The 19,260-nt window shown below is 47.5% G+C and overlaps 2 protein-coding genes, 1 long non-coding RNA gene and 3 other non-coding genes across 10 annotated transcripts; 2 read left to right on the forward strand and 4 right to left on the reverse strand.

Annotated features, from left to right (window-relative positions):
• Window positions 1-3,122: 3,122 nt before the first annotated feature.
• Window positions 3,123-4,859, reverse strand: LOC100281051 (glycerol-3-phosphate acyltransferase 8). The gene has a single exon (NM_001153970.2). The coding sequence runs from the start codon at window positions 4,819-4,821 to the stop codon at window positions 3,274-3,276; it is 1,548 nt and encodes a 515-aa protein (NP_001147442.1). The 5' UTR covers window positions 4,822-4,859; the 3' UTR covers window positions 3,123-3,273.
• Window positions 4,860-5,679: 820 nt separating this feature from the next.
• Window positions 5,680-6,962, forward strand: LOC109939496 (uncharacterized). Its single transcript, XR_002261960.2, has 3 exons — window positions 5,680-5,856; window positions 5,927-5,989; window positions 6,143-6,962. It is a non-coding gene; the product is annotated as an uncharacterized lncRNA (long non-coding RNA).
• On the forward strand, window positions 6,732-6,803 carry TRNAM-CAU (transfer RNA methionine (anticodon CAU)). The gene has a single exon. It is a non-coding gene; the product is annotated as a tRNA-Met (tRNA).
• Window positions 6,963-7,025: 63 nt separating the features above from the next.
• On the reverse strand, window positions 7,026-14,155 carry LOC100501379 (F-box/kelch-repeat protein SKIP4). Of its 5 annotated transcripts, none has more exons than XM_008645970.4 (4): window positions 13,628-14,138; window positions 9,867-10,220; window positions 8,184-8,678; window positions 7,026-7,940 (listed from the first exon to the last, which is right to left on the reverse strand). In XM_008645970.4, the coding sequence occupies exons 3-4, from the start codon at window positions 8,675-8,677 to the stop codon at window positions 7,343-7,345; spliced, it is 1,092 nt and encodes a 363-aa protein (XP_008644192.1). In that variant the 5' UTR covers window position 8,678; window positions 9,867-10,220; window positions 13,628-14,138; the 3' UTR covers window positions 7,026-7,342. The 5 variants fall into 5 exon arrangements, with proteins under 5 accessions (XP_008644192.1, XP_008644191.1, XP_008644190.1 ...); XM_008645969.4 differs by having other exon boundaries at window positions 9,867-10,272; XM_020537498.3 differs by having other exon boundaries at window positions 7,028-7,940; window positions 9,867-13,467.
• On the reverse strand, window positions 10,258-10,360 carry LOC111589374 (small nucleolar RNA Z118/Z121/Z120). The gene has a single exon (XR_004849802.1). It is a non-coding gene; the product is annotated as a small nucleolar RNA Z118/Z121/Z120 (small nucleolar RNA).
• On the reverse strand, window positions 12,930-13,028 carry LOC111589373 (small nucleolar RNA Z118/Z121/Z120). Its single transcript, XR_004849801.1, has one exon. It is a non-coding gene; the product is annotated as a small nucleolar RNA Z118/Z121/Z120 (small nucleolar RNA).
• Window positions 14,156-19,260: the final 5,105 nt, after the last annotated feature.

Genomic DNA, 19,260 nt, shown 5'->3' on the forward strand with positions numbered 1-19,260 from the left:
CCTTGTCGTTGATCACGATTCCCTTCCCCTTAGGATCCATCTCTTCGGGCGGTTAGTCCCTTTCTTGAAGAGAACGGCTCCGATACCAACTGAGAGCACCTAGAGGGGGGGTGAATAGGTGATCCTGTGAAACTTAAACTTATAGCCACAAAAACTTGTTAAGTGTTAGCCCGATAATCGCCAAGTGGCTAGAGAGGAGTCTCAACAAAACACAATACCACAAGAGATCAAACACAGAGATGACACAGTGGTTTATCCCGTGGTTCGGCCAAGACCAACGCTTGCCTACTCCACGTTGTGGCGTCCCAACGGACGAGGGTTGCAATCAACCCCTCTCAAGCGGTCCAAAGACCAACTTGAATACCACAGTGTTTTGCTTTTCCTTTCAATATCCCGTTTGCGAGGAATCTCCACAACTTGGAGTCTCTCGCCCTTACACTTGAGATTCACAAAGAAATACGGAGTAAGGGAGGGAAGCAACACACAAATCCACAGCAAAATGCGCGCACACACGGCCAAGAATCGAGCTCAAAAGACTATCTCAAAGTTCTCACTAGAACGGAGCTCGAATCACTGAGAATGACAAAGGAATGCGCAAAGACTGAGTGTGGATGATCAAGAATGCTCTAAGGTTGCTTGGTGTTCTCCTCCATGCGCCTAGGGGTCCCTTTTATAGCCCCAAGGCAGCTAGGAGCCGTTGAGAGCAATTCTGGAAGGCTGATCTTGCCTTCTGTCATCGGGCGCACCGGACAGTCCGGTGCACACCGGACACTGTCCGGTGCCCGATCTCCTTCCTAAAATGGCGCAGCCGACCGTTGCAGATCTGGGAGCCGTTGGCGCACCGGACATGTCCGGTGCACACCGGACAGTCCGGTGCCCCCTTCCGACCGTTGGCTCGGCCACGTGTCGCGCACGGATTCCGCGGCCGACCGTTGGCCCGGCCGACCGTTGGCTCACCGGACAGTCCGGTGCACACCGGACAGTCCGGTGAATTTTAGCCGTACCCCGTCGGCGAATTCCCGAGAGCGGCCACTTCACGCGAGGAAGCCTGGCGCACCGGACACTGTCCGGTGCACCACCGGACAGTCCGGTGCCCCAGACCGAAACAGCCTTTTGGCTGTTCACAGCCAACTCTTCTCTTTTCTTCTTCTTTCTGTTTCTGATACTTAGACAAGTATATTAGTACACAAAACAAATGTACTAAGACTTAGAAACATACCTTTTTCTCTTGATTTGTACTTTGTCCATCCATGGGCATAGATTCACATTTAAGCACTTGTGTTGGCACTCAATCACCAAAATACTTAGAAATGGCCCAAGGGCACATTTCCCTTTCAATTTTACGTGGCCCATGACAGACTTGTTGTTTGCAACAAAGCAGCCAAAATGGTTGTGGCCGTTGGCCCAACTAGCTTTCCCACCAAATCACCCAGATCTCGTGGAGCCGCTGCCCGCCGATTACCTCGCGAGGTCCGAGCTAACGATTGCTTCTGAGAGGAATGGCTGGCGTGCCTAGGTCAGCTAATTTGCCGGTTCTCTCTCCTCCCATGTAATTTGGCTGGGCTGGATAGCTGGGCTATTGGAGCCGCTACAGTACTAAATGACCAGGTACATTAGCTTTGCCTTGCCAAATAGCTGGCATGTTGGAGCCAGTCTTAGTTAATAGTTAGATAGCTATTTGTTAGCTAGCTAATTTCACTAATAATTTTTAGCCAACTAACTATTTGTTCTAGTGCATTTAAACACCGTCTAAAGCTAAGTGAATTTGATAAATTTTTTGAAAATAATGGTATGGTAAGATGATCTCATACGTGGTTGACAATAATAAACTGGTATAACCTCTCCATACGGGGGAAACGTTCGAAGTTGCTAATAACCTATTTCAAAGCGCCATAATTAGTGTTCTTGCCGACAAATACATAAACTCTACGTAACGTGCACAACTGACAAAGAATTATGAGATGCGTTTGGTAAAAAGTTTGATGTTTCTGATACCGGTAGTGAGTTTATACATCATAACTTTTCAAGAGTGGAACAACCTAATGAGATACATGCACTCAGTGGCGGACGCAGGACAAAATTCTAGGTGGGCGATACCGTGAGAGAAATTACTAAATTAGACCACTCGATAAAAGTAGCTTTATGATAATAACGTGAAGGTTAGATGATAATACTATGAGTGTTTTAAAATGACATGATTACTGAAAAAAATGGTTGCCTTAGAGGATAGCTAGAGAGAGAAAGCGGCGGGCCATGGGGAGCGCACTGGGGCGGAGCGGACACATCGGCGTGTTGCCATGATAAGTCGATAAGACCAGCCCTCCCATCGCAAGATGGTGACGATGAGGCGACAACTTGAAGGGGGTAGCGAGGGCAGGCAGTGGCAAGCAACAACCATTGCCGCATTGTGACGGCGTGGTGGGACCCCAATAAGATAGCGAGGGTAGGTGGTGCCATGGTGCCAAGGCATGATCCTACTGACAGCCTGCCCGCACATCGGTGCGGGCTAGGAGGCAAAGTGGTGGCGTTGTGTGGGATCCCTGCGACGCGACAAGCTGACAAGGAGTCAAGGTGGAACATGCAGCTGGCGGACTAGGTCGCCCACTAACCAACCAGTCAATAACCGAAGGAGCGAGTGAGCCACGAGTGGATTAGCTGCTATGGGAGGAAATCAAACAACTCATGTGAGGAGTGCCGGAGTGGGCCGAGGAGTGGAGCGCCGAGAAAAGTTAAGAAAAGTTAAATCAAAAGTAGATTTTCATTAAATTTATCCACACCTAATGTATAAAAGTTTTTTATTTTAAATTATATTTAAACCTAGATACAAGTAATAAAAATTGAGGTGGGTCATAGCCCACCATACCTTCCCCTTGCATCCGATCCGTCTCTGCATGCACTAGCTAAGAAAGCAATTTCTATATGTGTTGCATGATAAACTTGTGGTTAATGGTATTATCACAAAGTTTTCACCTTTTTTAGGGATCTGACTATCTTTTGATGTCGAAAAAAAGGTGAGAGCATAAAGCAATGTAAGTTGAGTCGTTGTTGGAACTCTGTTAAGCGAGACCCACAGTCCAAACAATATGTAACCCTTTTATAGACCAATCAGAAAGAGAAAGTTAGGTCATGGTAAACATGAAGTTAAGCTTGTAATCTTCTATGTTCACGAATCCATCACATCACACTAATGTTGTCGTCATTAGCATACGTACATAAATACATAATGGATGCTGCTCCGATACAGTCGACCAGCTAGCTATAAATACAGTCTCTTTATACAAGCTTCTTGGTGGTGGCCGTGGCAGCACTATCATCGGCGGCGCCCTTCTCATTCTCAGGCCTGCCCCCGACCGTGCCGTCGTTGCCGGCGAGCTTCATGTACTTGTCCTTCCTGGTGAGCTTGGTGCACCGGAACCCGAGCTCCTTGGCGATGAGCGTCTGCACGTGGTTGGCCACGTCGACGGCGCTCCTCCCGCCGGCGCCGCACGTCTCCTCCGGCCGCAGCGGCGGCAGGAAGGTGACGTCGTACCCGGGGCGCGGGTTCATGTAGAAGAAGTAAGGGTCGAGCCACTTCCACCCCCTCGCCGTGGACCCGTAGTAGGTCCCCTGCCGCGCGTCCAGCGCCACGGGCACGATCCGGTCCGTGAGCTCCGCGAACAGCGCCGAGAAGCGCAGCAGGCAGGGCTCCCGGCACGTGGTCCCCTCGGGGCACACCACCACGTCGCCCTCCGCCAGCAGCGCCGCTATACGCGCCGCGTCGGCCGCCCGGTCCCGCGACAGCGCCACCGCGCGGACCGGCGACACCGCCGTCGACAGCCGGCTCACGCTGTAGGTCACGCACGCCACGGGCCGCCCCAGCGCCACCGACACGATGATGGGGTCCAGCGCCGTGCGGTGGTTGCACACCAGCAGCGACCCCGGCGCGCCCGGCGCCGGGGCCGGCGGCGGAGTCCCGCGCACGCGGAGCCGGATCCCCGTCAGGCGGTACGTGTGGCGGACCAGGCGCGCCGGCATGGCGAGGTTGAAGAGCACGCGGAACAGCGCCAGCAGGAAGCCGAGAGGGAGGTAGGCCAGCGCGAAGAGCGCGTGCGCCGGGTCCGGGCGCCGCACGAGGCGGCCGTCGTGGAAGACGGCGCGGGACAGCAGCGCGTCCGCGGCCGCTCGCGGCGCGCGCCGGTCCGGAGGCACCATGTAAGCCTCCTTGCAGATGGCCATGAAGTCGTGGTCGCTCTCGCGGTCCCCGAGCCCGACGTCGGGCAGGTCGCCGGCGGCGAAGAGCCGGCGCACGACCTCGGCCTTCCTCTCCCCGACGAGCACGGCCTTGATCCTGCCCGTGAACCAGGCGTCGCCGAGCGCGCGGCAGGTCTCGAGCTCGGTGGCGGCGAGCTCGGCGCCGAGGAACTCGCGGACGAAGTCGGCGACCATGACGGCGGGGGACGCGGTGACGACGACCCTCCGCGCGGCGCCGCAGTCGCGGAACACGGCCCAGGTGTCGGCGCGCACGCCTGCGGCGTAGTGGCGCGGGAGGACGCCCCGGGCGACGGCCTCGACGTCGCGCACCCGGAGCCCCGCGAACGTGACGAACGCCAGCAGCGCGATGGCCGCCGCCTCGGAGACCAGCGTGTAGAGCGCCAGCAGCAGCGGCGCGGCCAGGAGGAGCAGCAGCGCGCGCGCGCAGGAGCCGGCCTCCAGCGCCACCAGGAAGTAGTAGGGGAACGCCGACGACGACGCCAGCAGCGTGCCGTCCAGGTCCGCCGCGGCCGTGCGGCGGACCCGCGCCGAAGCGTCGTAGGACGACACCGGGGGGAACCTCGCGGCCATGGCGACGGGGAACACGGTGGTACGGTGCCTGTCTGGGTGGACAAAAGCTTGGGACTTGGCAGGCGGCTTTATGGTGTTGGTGGTCGCGGTGGCTGCGTTCGTTGAGCGGCCAACGCTGTGGTTGACGGATGGTGGGATTATATCTAGGACGCTGTGGTTGACGAAGGTCGTGGCGATCGGAGTCGGAGCAGACTAGCAGAGAAGGGAGGGATCCGAGCAGGCAAGGGGTGGAGTTGGGTGGGGTTCGGATTCCGACTCGACGTCGCGCCCACCATCAAAGGGGAACGTGAAAGAACCGACAGTGACAGACAGATGGATGGCGAGACGAAGAAGAAGAGGTATAGATGGCCATTTGGCACTAACACGATGGGCCGGCCCAGGCACGGCACGAAAAAGCACGGTCCAGGCACGACCCGGTCCGATTAGTATAGTGTCGTGCCTGGGCCACTATCTCGACCCGTAGTGCTGGCACGGGCACGACACGGTTACATTTTTTATTTTAAAAATAATAGTTTACATATATTAATTATAAGAATTCAATGTATAACACAATAAAACTGTAGTTGCACTGGTTAGATGGATACGTTTAAGCCTCTTATGCACTAGGTTGTGAGTTCGAGCCCCCACAACTACATATTTTTTGCTAAATTCTACAATATACTCAGATGGGCTATAGTGCCACCGGGCCGGCCCGGCACGACTAACAGACTCACGGGCCGTGCCTGGGCCGCGGCAGCGGCACGCCGGCCCATCTGAGCACGGCACGGTTCGCTAGCCGGGCCTGGCGGGCCGTGCCGGGTCGGGCCGTGCCGGCCCGTTTGGCCATCTATAAGAAGAGGACATACAGATGGGCGAAGAACAAATTACAAATTAGGCGTCGTATCCGTGGTCAGACTTGGCAATCTGCAGGCCAATCCGGGTTGGTTGGCTGTTGACCGAGCCGACGTGGACTTGATTCATGGGCACAGGGCACTCTTCTCTTGCTGGACCGGGGAGCTCCTCCGGCTCCTCCAATGAAGTGGGTGATGTGCACAGGTAACTGCCTGCCGACTTGGCTTGGAATTGGATCGACTTCATTCTCAGGATCTTTTTTTCGCAAGAGCAGCAGGCGGCGGATGACCAACAATTCTCCAACTCCTGCCCGCTTCCACCTTCCTCAGACGTAACAGTACGTTCGTACAGAGGGTTCTTTATTCATGTATTATCTCATCTTTCGCGAATTAACCACGGCTTATACAGTTAGTTGTTTAGTTAAATTATGTTTAATCCTCCTGATTAACATATAAATATCTACGTGATCCTGACTGCAATTCTCTAAAAGGTACGGGGGACCAATTCTCACGGAAGATTCCGACCAAAGAAGCTGCTGACCTTCTCTTCCTGACGACGAGCTCACGAATCACGACTATGACATGAGATGCTAAACAGGAGGACTAGGGGTCTGTTTGGTTCAGCTTTTTTCTGACCAGCTTTTCTGAGAATCTGGCTGTGGAGAGAATCTGGCTGTGGGAAGAATCTGCGTATTGTGTGCATTACGTGCGGTGGAAGATGAAGTGGTCGAAATGGTTCAGGATCTAGAAAGGAACAAATTTCTACTATCGTGACGATTCGACCGATTTTGTGTTCATATTGATTTTGGAAGGTTTTTACCAAAGCGATTTTTATAGAAGCTGGCTGAAAAGCTAGGACGTTTGGCGATCTGCAGTAGCTTTTGGTGGCCAGAAGCTGTAAAAAGCCGAAACAAACAGGGCCTAGAATGGCTACTAGGTTTAGGTTGGATGCACGAGAAACATATGCATGCAGCACTCCAGTCCCTGTAACTATGGCTGGCACACACGTGGACAATGTAGCAGGTCCATAGAACAGCAAATATAGTACATATTAAACCTATCTGAACTTTTAACACAAACATCAGAGTGGCGCAGCGGAAGCGTGGTGGGCCCATAACCCACAGGTCGCAGGATCGAAACCTGCCTCTGATAATATATATTTTTCTTTTTGCTTTATTTTACACACACCAGTACACCACACATCTCAATCAGATCATTACGCATGTAGCGAACACAAATCGTAAAGCTACCGACGCACAGCATCCAAAACCATTACACCGACAGTAAAAGAAAAAACCGAAACCCTCAAATGTCGATGCACATCGCCATCCATGTCTGCAGAAATCGAACGCTTGATCGATCAATCAAATAGACAATAACAAAAGTGCCAGGACGAGGATCACATTAGCTTGTATTAATCCCATCCATCTGGGACGCACAGTACTCAACAAACGAAGCTCAAATATTGTTCTTACAGCCAGCAGTCGACAAAAGCAGCCCAAACAACACGAGATACAAATGCTAACTATAGTTATTGGCTGTATGGAGAGCCAAGCCTCTTATTGAATTCACTCACATCGCAGTATATATCATCCACGCTAGCTAGCCAAATGTTCGGCGCCAGCGACGATAGTCAGTCACAGTTACCACAATACACCCGGCGTCAAGGAAGCTTGGACACGCCCACCCCTTCAGATGGTGATCACCACGCACCTCTCCGGGGTCAGGTCTTCCTCCACCAACGGGCCTACAGAGGTGGTAACCAGGAACCCGTCCACCCTTGCCGCCGTGTCCACATCCACGGTGACCATGCTCAGCCCTCTTCCGACCACATGAATCTTCCTGCCGATGGCCACGAGCGCGCAGGGGGGTCTAGTGACCTTGTCGGAGAGCCTGCCGAGCATGGCCCACTCCTTGGCGTCCTCCCGCCACACCATCAGCTTCGTGCCCATGGACTGCTCCAGCATGTACAGCGTCCCGTCCACGACCACCGTCGGGCTCGAGTAGCAGAGAGCGATCTCGTTCCCTCTGCCCCTCCAGGTGCGTTCCAGCGGGTCGTATACGCCGGCAAAGTACATCCTGTGCCACGCCGCTCGGTGAATGGTCACCAGCTCCTCCCCCAATGCGACGAATTTCACTATGTCAGGGGTGAGCAACGGGTTCTTGTGGGTGCACCACGAGTCCGTGGCCGGGTCATAGATGTCCCATGAATTTGGTGACTTGTCCGTCAAGCCGTATCCATCAGTTATGTACAACTTCTCCTTAAGGGATGCAGACACAAAATAGCACCTGAAAGGAAGGCGGCGGAGCATAAGGAACTGCTCCAATAGATATAGTATATAAGGTGTTGCCTAAGGACGAATATGACATGCTACATATATGTGCTGTTCTAGGGAAAACATGAGGCACTACATATACAGGCACAGATTAATGGAGTACACATGTCATGTTATCTATAATTATAGATTGACAGGTATGTCTCGATCTCGAGAGTGAATATAAAGATGCCAATGGACTTTGCCGATTAAGTACCTTGCTGTAGGCATTGGAGCAGCTGAGCTCCAGCGATTTGAGGATGCGTCATAACAATATACTTCATCCGTAGCATCATACACGGAACTGCAGCCACCCAGAAGAAATAGCTTTTTGTCTAAAGCTTCAATGGTAACACCTTTCCTCCCTGAGCATGGGGGTTCAATGACATGCATGATTCGAAAGCACCGGCTTGGAGGATCTGGAGCCAACACATAGCATTTGATGCCTGCTTCCCTACAGATTACATAGATCCACGGCTCGTCCAAGTTATTCCTCTTGCGGCACAAGTGCCATTCTTCACTGCATAACAGAGCTCTCCATCTCCTTGAGACACGCCTGAGAATATTATGATACCGCCGAGGAACTCTTGCCAAGCAAATGAGAGCTACCTCATCAGGAAGACCATGTATAAGAGGGGTATGAGCAGGAGCTGATTCCATGTCTCTATTGTACAGCTTCCCAAACTGCACTATTTCGTGGTGATTGATCATCCTGACATAGAATTAAGTGTGTTGCGAAATATGAGGTGCTAGCACGAAAGGCAAATTGAGACGATATTCCAATAATATGAAAGTACAAAAAGTTAGAATGTGAGTGCAATAACATAGCTAAGAGAAAACCACTTCCTAGTATAGCCGGTAGCACAAGTTAGAACGTGAGTGCAATAACCAACTAGAAAGGAAAATTTTAGAGAAGTCACAAGATCACAAAACATTATTAAAAAGTGAACAAGCCAACCCAAAACTTATATATCAGCACAGCTAGGTATATGAAATAAACAAGAAATCTTCTTAGGATTAATATCTGAAATAAGCAGGCAATGGTAGCCAGTAAACATAATTGGACTGACCATGAAGGAATATAAGGATGCTACAAATGGATAACCAAACAGATGTAGAAGAAAGTGTGGCAACACATCATTTTGCAGAAAGCGAACGGTGAATACCTTCTTTGCTACTTTAAAAAATTACACTGGCAATTCTTTGCCAACTTAGATGTACTCATAGGAGAAAGGCATCTTTCAGCATAAACTCACATAGGTACAGTCCACGAAAAATCATCATAGCAAATTACACATAGAAAATTACAACTGTGATTGTAAATAGAAAACAGCAACATGCAAGTTAAGTATGTGTTTACATCAATCAGGTTGAACAATAAGGGTAAACCATCAGTTGAGTTCTTGGTGATATGTCTAGATTTACTCAGAAACCATATTCAGTCCAATTTTTCAGATCGGCTGATCGCTCCTGATCGCCAGAGGGGCGATCAGCTGACTAATCACGATTAGTCGACGACCAGCCCGATTAACCGGGCTCTGATCGGTAATCAGACATCCTGATCGTCCAGGGCTATAGGAACCGGTCAACCTTCATATATATAACTACACGCCCATGGACATTGCTTCAGGTTCAGGCTTTCAACAAGGCAAACAGCCATACGTGATACGCCCATGGACATGGGCAGCAACAGGCCAACAGCCATACTACAACATGAAGCAAATAATCACTGGAAGGTTTCAGGCTTTCAGCATCTAAGTAAAACTGAAAACCAACAAACATGGACATGGGCAGCAACAGGCCAACAGCATACGCCTTACCTACAGGCTACAGTACAACAGAGCACACCAGAAAACAGGGACAAGCTCTGAATCTGGATTCTGGAGACTGGAGACCGTACCTGCAGGCCGGCTACTGGCGCCGCCGCGCCGGGGATGGAGGAAGGGCCGAGGGGGACGATGCCGCCGTATCCCCCGTCACCGGTAGCGCGCCGCCGTCACCTGCACAGTGTTCCGCTAGGGTTCCTCCGGTCCTCCCTCGGCAGCTGGTTGCCTGGTTCGTGTCGTGTGTGCCTGGGCGTTGCTCTGTTGGCTCTTGGTTGTGCAGCTTCTGCTCACGTGGTGGGAATGGGAAAAAGGAAGCTGGGCTGGGCCACTGGGCCGAAATTTCAATCCAACCAGCCAGGCTGATCGTTCAACTAATCGGACGATCAGATATCTGATCGCCCTGATCGCGTCGTTACCCTTGCTCGGCTCTGGAGTTATTATCAGCCGATTAATCGCGACTAATCGAACGTTCTGAAAACACTGATTCAGTCTCGGTACAATCAGAAGAGGTACAATTAAAAGCTACCCCTTTTAGATACCGTCTTAATAGTAGTCATCATGGAAAATATAGTCTTACAGAGCAAGGATGATCCAAAAAAAGAGTAAAAGACATAGAAGAAGACAACTGTTCTAGGAAATCAAATATGGCAATCCTGATGCCATAATAATGTTGGCATAGAGAAATTGAAGAATGTAACTACATCAATCAGGTTGATCAAAGAGAGAGAAAACATTGGCTAAGTAACTGAGTTCTACAATGGTATGGTGGATTTGCCCAGTAACCAGATTCAGTTTTGGTATAATCAGAAGGAGCACATTTAAGTCATCCCCTTAAGATCACGGCAAAAGGAGAACAAGCATGACCCAAAAGAGAAGAAGAAAAAAATTGTGCTAGGAAATAGACAAGGCGATTCCGATTCTATAATAATGTTGCCACCAAGAAAGCGATGAATATAATTACATCAATTTGGTTAATCAAAATGGAGTAAATCATTGGTTTGGTTCTTTGACAATATGGATGGATTTGCTCAGAAACAATATTCGGTTTTGGTATAATCAGATGGGATGCAATCCCTTCGGTAACCCTAAACCCTAATAGGAACCATTATAGCACTCATCCATAGATAAGCATTACATCTACAATAAATCAAAATATGACTAAAAAGATATCTTCAAGACAAGGAATGGTTGGGCAGGCAAAATAGCTTTGTTGAGAAGTCATTCAATTTTGGATGTAAAAGTAAGGAAAATAAGTCCACCGAACTTAGATACAATCCTCACCACTGGGAGAGCAATCAATGTATGGTTGGGAAAGGGATTGCATAAAACTGGCACTTAAATAATAAAATCTGAAATCTTGTATGGTTGGGAACAAGGGACCAAGTGGATGCCAAAAGAAACATATGATTGACATAAAATAAAGTACAACATAGCATTTTGATGTAGATCTCAGCTAGTACAGTGCTTGCCGATCAAAAGAGGAGAACACCTGGTTTGCTCAGAACCTCATTCAGATTGGATGTAATAAAAAAAGAGGCACCATTTTAAGATCACGACAAAAGGAGAACAAGCATGACCCAGAAGAGAAGAAGAAATTGTGCTAGGAAATAGACAAGGCGATTCTGATTCTATAATATTGCTGCCACTAAGGAAGCGATGAATATAATTACATCAATTTGGTTAATCAAAATGGAGTAAATCATTAGTTGGGTTCTTCGACAATATGGCTGGATTTGCTCAAAAACCATATTCGGTTTTGGTATAATCAGATGGGATACAATCCCTTCAGTAACCCTAAACCCTAATAGGAGTCATCATAGCAATAATCCATAGATAAGCATTACATGCACAATAAATCAAAATATGACTAAAAAGATACGATATCTTCAAGACAAGGAATGGTTGGGCAGGCAAAATAGCTTTGCTGAGAAGTCATTCAATTTTGGATGTAGAAGTTTCCACCGAACTTAGATACAATCCTCACCATTGGGAGAGCAATCAATGTATGCTGCCACTGGGAAAGGGATTGCATAAAACTGACACTTAAATAATAAAATCCGAAATCTTGTATGGTGAACAAGGGACCAAATGGATGCCAAAAGAAACATATGATTGACATAAAAGAAAGTATAGCATAACATTTTGATGTAGATCTTAGCTAGTACAGTGCTTGCCGATCAAAAGAGGAGAGCACCTGGTTTGCTCAGAATCTCATTCAGATTGGATGTAATAAAAAAAAAGATGCACCATTTTAAGATTACGGCAAAGGGAGAACAAGCATGACCCAAAAGAGAAGAAGAAAAAATTGTGCTAGGAAATAGGCAAGGCAATTCCGATTCTATAATAATGCTGCCACTAAGAAAGCGATGAATATAATTACATCAATTTGGTTAATCAAAATGGAGTAAATCATTGGTTGGGTTCTTCGACAGTATGGCTGGATTTGATCAGAAACCATATTCGGTTTTTGGTATAATCAGATGGGATGCAATCCCTTCAGTAACCCTATACCCTAATAGGAGTCATCATAACAATCATCCATAAATAAGCATTACATGTACAATAAATCAAAATATTGCTAAAATCTACGATATCTTAAAGACAAGGAATGGTTGTGCAGACAAAATAGTTTTACTGAGAAGTCATTCAATTTTGGATATAAAAGTTAGGAAAACAATTCCACTGAACTTAGATACAATCCTCACCACTGGGAGAGTGATCAATGTATGCTGCCACTGGGAAAGGGATTGCATAAAACTGACACTTAAATACCAAAGTGTGTGTACATTGCTACGGTTTCAATTTATGAGTGTAAAGTATAAAACATAAAGACATGTGTATTATGTTGGTTAGGTGGGTGTGAATGTGCGTGGAGCCAACAACCATTGTTCAAATCATCATTTGTGCATAATTTTAACTTTTTTACCATTTAAATGTGGAGTAGCGCGACGACTATGGAAACCGTGGAAATTGGTGCTTTATATAGTAGAAAAAATTGAAAGCTTGTTTGAATGTGAACAAGGGACCAAATGGATGCCAAAAGAAATATATGGTTGACATAAAAGAAAGTATAGCATATCATTTTGATGTAGAGTTCAGCTAGTATAGTGCTTGACGATCAACAGAGGAGAGCACCGGTCTTGCTCAGAATCTCATTCAGATTGGATGCAAAGAGGCACCATTTTAAGAGCCACCTTACTCAAACGTCGTCCTTGTAGATGTCATCATAGCAAATAAGGAAACAGGGAAAGAATGAAACTCCATCACAGCATTTTCGATCAAACATCAGGCGGAGAGGATAAAGCACTAGGATCATACTTGCTCAGACATTTGTCTCAGATCAGTTATAATCATGCGCGAATAGTTGCCTCGCCCAGATACGGTCCTTTGTAAGTCATCACATCGATTTCCAGCGCAAAAACAAACCACACAGTAAATCTACACCTGACTACCTCCTAAAATCAAGGCTTGCAGTGCAGTACAACCACTACTCCATACCCGAAACCAATTCATAAGCGAATGCACCTAACGTGGCCACACAATGGACAATGGCGGCAATGATCCAAAGAGAATACGTCATCTACCGACAAGGATACAGACACAGGGCCATAAAACAGGAATGAGCAGAGACGGAGGACGCATAAAATTTGAGGTATGGCAGATTTCAAGGAGATGCTGCAGAAGAAACAAAGCGGTTGTCTCAACCGGCAGCAGTATTCTGAACCATTAGCATTAGGAACACTTTACGCATGTTCGGAACTTCTGATGAACAGATGCAACAAAAAATTAACGACACAACCAGCATGTTACGATGGACTAGTAAGATCAAGCTTACCAAGCAGGCGGGCGACGCTTTCGATGGAGCTCTGCTCTGATCTTAGACAGAGAAGGCAGACAACGATGTCAGGAGCGCGAGCGCGAGTGGTGGCGTCACGGCGGTCTGCTCTCGGCTAGACCCTGGAGATGTGCGCGGAGGAGGCACGGCTGCACGGGACAGGCCGCAGGCGGATGCGCGCAGCACGCAGATAGGGGAGGGGTCCACGCCGTCACGAGGCGCGTAGGCGGAGGCAGGCTGGGATCGATGAGTTAGGGGGTTCGCACTTTTGGAGTTTAGGCGGGGCCGCGGCAAGAGCAAAACTTCGATCTGGATTCTGCTGGTCGTGGGGGCGCAGCTAGGGGGCGCCGGCGCCGGCGCCGGGGAGGGAATTAGGGTTCCGACTGTTCGCGCAACCCAGAGCTGGGCCAGATGCAGAGCCGGAATGCTTGCTGCGACTGCGAAGGACGATCTTCTTTATGCTTGCTGAGGAGGATGGTCATTATTCACCAATCCCCTTTCAAAAATCATGTTATTTGGCAGTTATGTGAGTTGTACGTACCCTTAGAGCAAATATAATGACTGGTGTAGGGATGGCAGTGGGTAAGGTACCCAGTGGGCACATGTAGTCATACCCATACGGCCATACCCACTAGAAAAAAATTGACACATATCTATACCCACTACCCATCATGGTACAAAATTACGTCATACTCATACCCACCATGGGTAGCGGGTACCCATCGGGTACCCATACCCATTAACATTACGATAGACATGATCATTTGAATCGCAAAAATAAATACCAGCATAATAAATGTATCGAACCCAACATAATTTTATCACAGGTTCAACAATATTCAACATTAAATGACAATATCATGCCTTCAAATCACACAAAACATAGCATTGATTCTACCCGTGCCCTAATAGGGTTTTTACCCATCGGGAGCAAATTCATTTTATATGAGACATAAATCCGGACCCATATGTCATATATTAGCGGGTTCCCCATCGGGTAGCGGGTATGGGGTAACAAAGAACATACCCACGCCCACCATACCCGATGGGCATAACAAATGACCCAATAAAATACCCATGGGTATCAAAATCCGCCATACCCGTGCCCTAATAGGGTTTTTACCCATCGGGTTTCGGGTTTCGGGTACCCATTGCCATCCCTAGACGGGTGACATGAAATTATACGGAGCTGAAAGCCAGAGCCGGGTTGCCTTCCCATGCCGCCCTCGGCTCGCTACACTCAGACCGTGTTCAACGCATCCCGCCAGCCTCCCTCTCCGCTACCTGTGACGACTAGTCGGCTACAGGCATCCCCTACGTCTTTAACGTATGACGCTATATGACCCTCTACCGGCAACAGTGTAAGGAGAGAGGCCGGTACTCCGCCAGATTAAGAGGGCGTTGTGGCAGCCCCCTTTCCTCGCTATGCGTGCGCATCAGTGTTTGTTAGAGGAGAGAAAAATGATAATAGATAATGAAAAGATATTGTTGGGGACTTGTTCTCAAATGCTATGAATTAAGAACAAGGCAACATAAAGATGTTAAGTATTAATGTCCTTCGTCCGCTGAAGCATTATCTCGTCAAGGATTTAATGAGCTTCGGACGAAGATCATGAGTAAAATATCACGAAGATCTCAGATTCGTGATCATACTTGTAAAATAATGAACAATGAAAAATGAAATATAAAGTATAAAACAAGTCCACATATTTTATTATATGAACATAAATATTAAAACATAGTATTTGGGCACACTTATACCTTCGTCTTGGCGGAAAGCAATAATTCAAGCGTAATGTGCCAGTGATTACAGGATTGCGTGAACAGTACCGGGGTACTGTTCACCTATTTATAGGCACAGGGTGCAACCTGCGTAAAATTACATTTATATCCTTTACAATCGAATACAATAATGACACAAAACACCATGGGTCTTTAAGTCAATCCATCTTTAAGTCGGTTCGACCCTTCATCTTGAGATCTGTCATTGTGCCGAAGCTTTAAAAGGTAATAGCTTCGGCGCTTGCTTCTGAGAAGACCTTTCGAAGATGTTCTCTCTCTTTAGGATCTTCGGCTACGAAGCATACCCCCAACAGTAGCCCCTTCGCAGTGCTAGATCGTTTTTCGTAACGAGCTTGATCCGTGAAAAAGTCTTCTAGGCTTCGGGACGCCGAAGATCCAAAAAACACCTTCCCTGAGCTCGTTGGCGAGAAACGATTAAAATAATCGTCGCGCGCGCGGTGGCCCCATCTTGCAGCAATTACGCGCGCCCCAGCGATTCACCTTCTCGGACCATGTGGCCCACCGTTCAGCGAGTGCGGGTGACTGTTTGTTCGGTGCGGGAGACCTTGACGATTCACCTTCCCACCTGTGGCACTATATAATCAGATGGGTAGGTGTGAAGTTACCACAGCATTCATTGCTATTGCACTGTTTTACTGCCAAAATTTTAGTCATAGCCGAAGCTTAATCATCGTGCTCAGACGAAACTTCGCTTTTGATTCTGCTTCGTCGCAAGAGGAAGAGCTTCGGGAATATCAGAAAAGTCAACAACAAAAAATTTCAAGAAAGTCATAATCAAATGGCCAGAGTTCGCTCCACTGCTAGGGTTGATCGTGAGGGAGAAGAGACCGAAGCTGCTGAGACTGTTCCGATTTCCGAAGCCATGAAGCGGTCTGGGCTGTTAATATCGGAGGACGTCCCTGCCGCTGGAGTAGAGCAAGTTGATGTTGAGGAGACCGATTCTGAGGATGATTATAGCAGCGCAGTGCCGAGCAAACCCAGCCATCTGGATTTTGGAAAATCCACAGTCTCCGAAGGTGACCTACCTAAAATGTTGAAATTGGGTTATTTCAATGAAGAAATGAAAGAGCTGGTTCGCTTTGGTGGAGAGGAAACTACTCCGAAGCCAGGAAAAGATGAAAGAGTAGTTTTTAAGAGTTTCTTCAAAGCTGGTTTGAGATTCCCTTTCAATAAGATGATTGCTGATGTGCTAAAGAAGTTTGGGATCTACTTTCATCAGCTAACTCCTAACGCTATCGTTAGGCTTAGCGTTTACATTTGGGCTCTCCGAAGCCAAGGGGTGGAACCGTTTGCCGAAGGTTTCTGCCGAGTACATGAGCTGCATTACCAAACCAAGGCCAGAAGAGATGGGTTACATGAAAACTTCGGCTCCTACAACTTTGCCTACCGGAAGACTACAAAATTTCCTGTGATCAGCTACCGAAGCAAGTGGCCGACAGGCTGGAAATCGGAATGGTTCTACGTCAAAGTTGACGATGATAAGGAGAAGTTGGTCCAGAGCCCGTTAGAGTTGATCTTCGGAGAGACCAGACCCCAATGTAATATGACACCAGAGGGTCCAACCCAAACTGCACTGGCTGAGTTTAGGATTATCGCAGAGCACATTGGCACTAGGGACTTAGTGCAGGAATTTTTGGCTTTCAAAGTATTTCCAACTATGAAAGAGTGGGCCATGCCGAAGCTTGAAGGAAAAAGAAGGAGGGAGAACTTATCCGGCTGCCCTACCACTACAAATTCAAGAGACATTTCAAAGTACCCTGCCAAGAATGGTTGGATACAATCGAAGTAATGTGCAACGAAATACTTGGAAATTACTCTAAAAAAGAAGATCAATTGATGACAGCGGCCTTCGGCACCCGTCCGAAACGAAGGCTAAACCGAGTGATGGATACTATAGGCTTTGAATATCCTGACTACGAGCGACTGGACAAGGGTGCCGAAGGACAAAAAAGAAAAAGGGTGGCTAGTGCTCTGAATAAGGACGATGAAGATCAATCAAAGAAGAAAAAATAAGAGTCTAAGGCGAAAACAGTTGCTTCGAAGAAAAGAAAAGCCTCGACTCCGAAGCAAAAATCAATTGATGAAAAAGAAAAGACTTCTGCGACATCCTCTGCTACTGAAATAGAGGAAATCCTAAAGGTAATGACTGAAACTTTACCTGTCAAACTAAGTCCATTGGGGCTACATCTGACGAAGCTTTTTCAGAAGGAAAAGGAGCCCACAAAAACGAAAGCACCTAGGCCAAAGAGGCAAAGAATCGTTACTGTGATAGAAGTTATTGAAGCAACACCACCAAGAGCTTCAGCTCCGAAGGTGCCAGCTATTGAAAGCATGACAGCTACTGAGGCTGTACCTTCGGAGGCTGCTGCAGGAGAGGCCAGAGCCGAAGATGCCAAATCCGAAGATATTAATTTAGAGAGCATAGCTGCTGATATAGATAAAATGCTACTAAACATGGCCACAGAAGAAGCTGCTGCAGCCACCGAAGAGACTACGGCCGCAAAACCCGAGAAAGAAGAGATGACCGAAGATACTTCGGAAGATGAAACCTTTGACTTTCAAAACTTAGTTGGCCAAGAGCTGACAAAAGCTGAAAAAGAGGAACTAAAAGAATATGCTATATCCTGCGGGTATCGGCCGGGAGCGCTTCTCTTCGGTGGTATTGATGACGAAAGATTAGGCTGCATACGAGATCAAACGGGCACGAAGGTTATCGATACTCTATTAAAGAGTATCGATTTCCCGAAGCTCGAAGCAGATATCAGCCGCTACCGACGACAACACATTGTTGGCAGTTTGTTCTATTCCAATTTTAAGGTAAACATCTTGTGTCTAACCCTTACTATTTGAAATAACATAAATATTTTCTAACGAAGGTTATTTGTCCACAGAGTATGCTTTTGAGCAAGGCTTTAAAAATGCAGCAGGACTTAGAGGATAAAAGGCACGAAGTTATAATTGAGAACTTAGAAAATAAGATAAAAGAGCAATCAGCTGCCATCGAAAAGAAAGACTTCGAGCTTCAAACAGCCGAAGGCTTATTAGCGGATGCTGAAGCCAAAATAACAGAATTAAATTCGAAGCTTCTTTCCCAATCAGAAAATTTCGAACAAGAAAAGTTGAAACTTGATGCAAAGCTTGAGGCCGAAGTCCAAAAAAGTTCGGAGCTGAAAGAATCCTTGACAAATCTTCAGAATAAGTGCCTGGAGTTCAGCAATCGATGCATTCAACAGTTGAAGCAGGTGTTCCATTTTGTTGGAGCCAGTAGCGAGAAGTTCACTCCTTCGGCTGGAGACCTGCCTGGTGCCTTCGAGCATATTGAAGGTGAAATTAATGATCTTGACGAAGTTATAGCTGGGCATGGCGACTTTTGTGCCCTGGCAGCTTCTCGGGGCACAACTGTTGCCTTTTTGAAGTCTGGCTGTAAACACGGAAAGATTGTTAATAGACCCAACTTCAGCCTGTCACCAGCAGACTTAGATAACATTCCCAGCCTGGCCCGAAGTATTGCGAATAGATTTATAAAATTAGTATGGACAAAGGGAGGACGGAGCAAAGCTGGTGACGAAGCTCGAAGCCACCTTAAGCTGGTAACAAAATCATACCTTATGGTTACATTTTCCTTTGAATTTTGAATTTAGCTTATAATACTTACATACAGGTTGACCAAGCCGAAGCTGAAGCTGCAGAGTAAAAAGACGAAGCTCCATGGATGCTGACGAAGCTCGAGTAGTCTATAGAAGTAGCTCAAAAAACTTCTGTAATAACTTGTATAAAGTATGATGTAATTAAATCTTACCTTGTGAACTTTATCCATACCTTGTAATATA

The sequence above is a fragment of the Zea mays genome, chromosome 5, assembly GCF_902167145.1.
Source record: "Zea mays cultivar B73 chromosome 5, Zm-B73-REFERENCE-NAM-5.0, whole genome shotgun sequence".
Taxonomy (NCBI): Eukaryota; Viridiplantae; Streptophyta; class Magnoliopsida; order Poales; family Poaceae; genus Zea; species Zea mays.